The 1762-nt window shown below is 55.4% G+C and overlaps 1 protein-coding gene across 4 annotated transcripts in view; it reads left to right on the top strand.

Annotated features, from left to right (window-relative positions):
- The window catches only part of BLK (BLK proto-oncogene, Src family tyrosine kinase), a 52305-nt gene that overhangs the window by 46227 nt on the left and 4316 nt on the right, over positions 1–1762 (top strand). For all 4 annotated transcript variants that reach the window (XM_010840269.1, XM_010840270.1, XM_010840268.1 and 1 more), the window contains exon 10: positions 973–1049. In XM_010840269.1, coding sequence (XP_010838571.1) covers positions 973–1049 — 77 coding nt within the window. The remainder of the gene's footprint in view (positions 1–972; positions 1050–1762) is intronic.

Raw genomic sequence — 1762 nt, 5'->3', positions numbered from 1 at the left:
CTGAGGCATGAGCTGGATCCATCAGCCAATATCCTGCAGATCTAGTGTTCCACATGCATGGGTGGGGGCAGAGTGAAGGATGATGAGAACAAGACAGCTAAGTCGTCCTTACAGAGGAGTTTCCATAGCTCAGGAGACCCTGAACCAGCATCTTTGCAGGGAGCCTCCTGTGCTTGGCACCCCTGGGGTGGACAGAGGGCAGCAAAGTCTAAACAATAGTAGGCTGGGCATCCAGAGACAGTTCTAGTCCAGGAGACCTTGTACAACCCTATGAACATTTTCAACACGGATGATGAGAGGCTGGGTGAGATGGCCACTGAGGTCTAGAGTATGGCCATTCTCTGCTGGGGCCTGGGGAATCCTTCTTACCCCTCCTATGATCCTGACCACACCCCGACTCCTGTCAGATCCTAAAATGCTGTGTTGATGCTGTCTGTTCCTTAAAGGGTGTCATGAAGGGGTCCTACACTGAGCTGGAGGCATGTGGCTCCCTGGCTCACCTCTTAGCCACCCCTCAGGTGAGCAGTCCCCTGCTCTTAGGTACCAAAGAGGAGCAGCGTCTGTCCCCTGTACCAGCTCCAGGAGATGAGTCTCCGTAATTCTGGTGATTTCTTGCATCCTCTGAGGCAGAATGTCTGCCAACAAAGGGTGAAGTGGACGGAAGATGCTTTGTAATGTCATGCAGGGAACGAGCAGTTTCTGACCCGGTTCCTTGACTGTGTGACCTTGAACCTGACCGAGACATCACGTCCTCCGAGCAGCTGGCAGCAGATCAGCGCCTCTTGGGAGCTGTGAGGGCTGAGATGGGAGTTTCTGTAGAGCAGAGGCACCTGCAGCTGTGGGGGCACAAGAGACCCGAAGGAGTGCCACCCACTTCCTGCCCAGGTGGGCAGCAGCCCACACCCCGAGAGGCCGGCCCGGCCAGGGTCGGGTCACCCTGCAGAAGTTCAGCTGCGACTTCTCTTTCCTCAGGCTGCCTGCTGGATTTCCTGAAGACGGATGAAGGTAGCCGATTGTCCCTCTCAAGGCTGATTGACATGTCGGCCCAGGTTTGTGAGCGCCAAGTGCAGTGATCCAGGCCCCTGGGCCCTGTCCTCTGCCCTTGTGGCTCAGCGAGATCAACTCTTTGGAGGCTGTGTCCATTAGATTTAGGCTGGGCTGTGAGAGACAGAAAGCCCAAGTCATCATAGCTTCAATGTGTAAGCACCAGAGGTGGGCAGTCTGGGGCGGGCAGTGAAGCTTCCCCTCAGAGTCACAGGGACCCAGGTTTCTTCCACCCACTGGGTCTTAATAGATCATCTTCCCACCCAGGGAACCTGCTCATGCTTTAGCACCTTGTCCTCCTCAGCCAGGAGGAAGAAGTGGGATGGAGGGGGCAAACCGCACCCGCTCCCTTTAGAGCCAAGTGCTGGAAGTCACTCACTACACTTGCTCTCCCAGCCCCCTGGCCACCTGTCACCTGCCCGCACCTAGCTGCAAGGGAGCTTGGGAAATGTAGTCTTTCTCCTAGGCAGCCATGAAGGTTCTATTGGTGAGGACCAGAGGAAGAAAGGATGGTGTGGGGAACCCAGAAAGTCCCCACGAATTCCACGTCATATGGCAGGTCAGCACTTTGTGGTGACCTCCTCCATCCTCAGATGGTGCCAATCAATGCCTTCTGTAGACTCGGACATCATGAGGTGAGGAGCAAAATGAAGAGGAAGGAAACGTTCCTCCCGGGGGACTTTAGCTGAGGATTCTAACTGGCAGCAAAGCACATCTG

The sequence above is a fragment of the Bison bison genome, unplaced genomic scaffold (assembly GCF_000754665.1).
Source record: "Bison bison bison isolate TAMUID 2011002044 unplaced genomic scaffold, Bison_UMD1.0 scf7180017864143, whole genome shotgun sequence".
Taxonomy (NCBI): Eukaryota; Metazoa; Chordata; class Mammalia; order Artiodactyla; family Bovidae; genus Bison; species Bison bison.
Note: the sequence above shows the minus strand (reverse complement) of the source record. Positions and strands in the feature narration are given on the sequence as shown.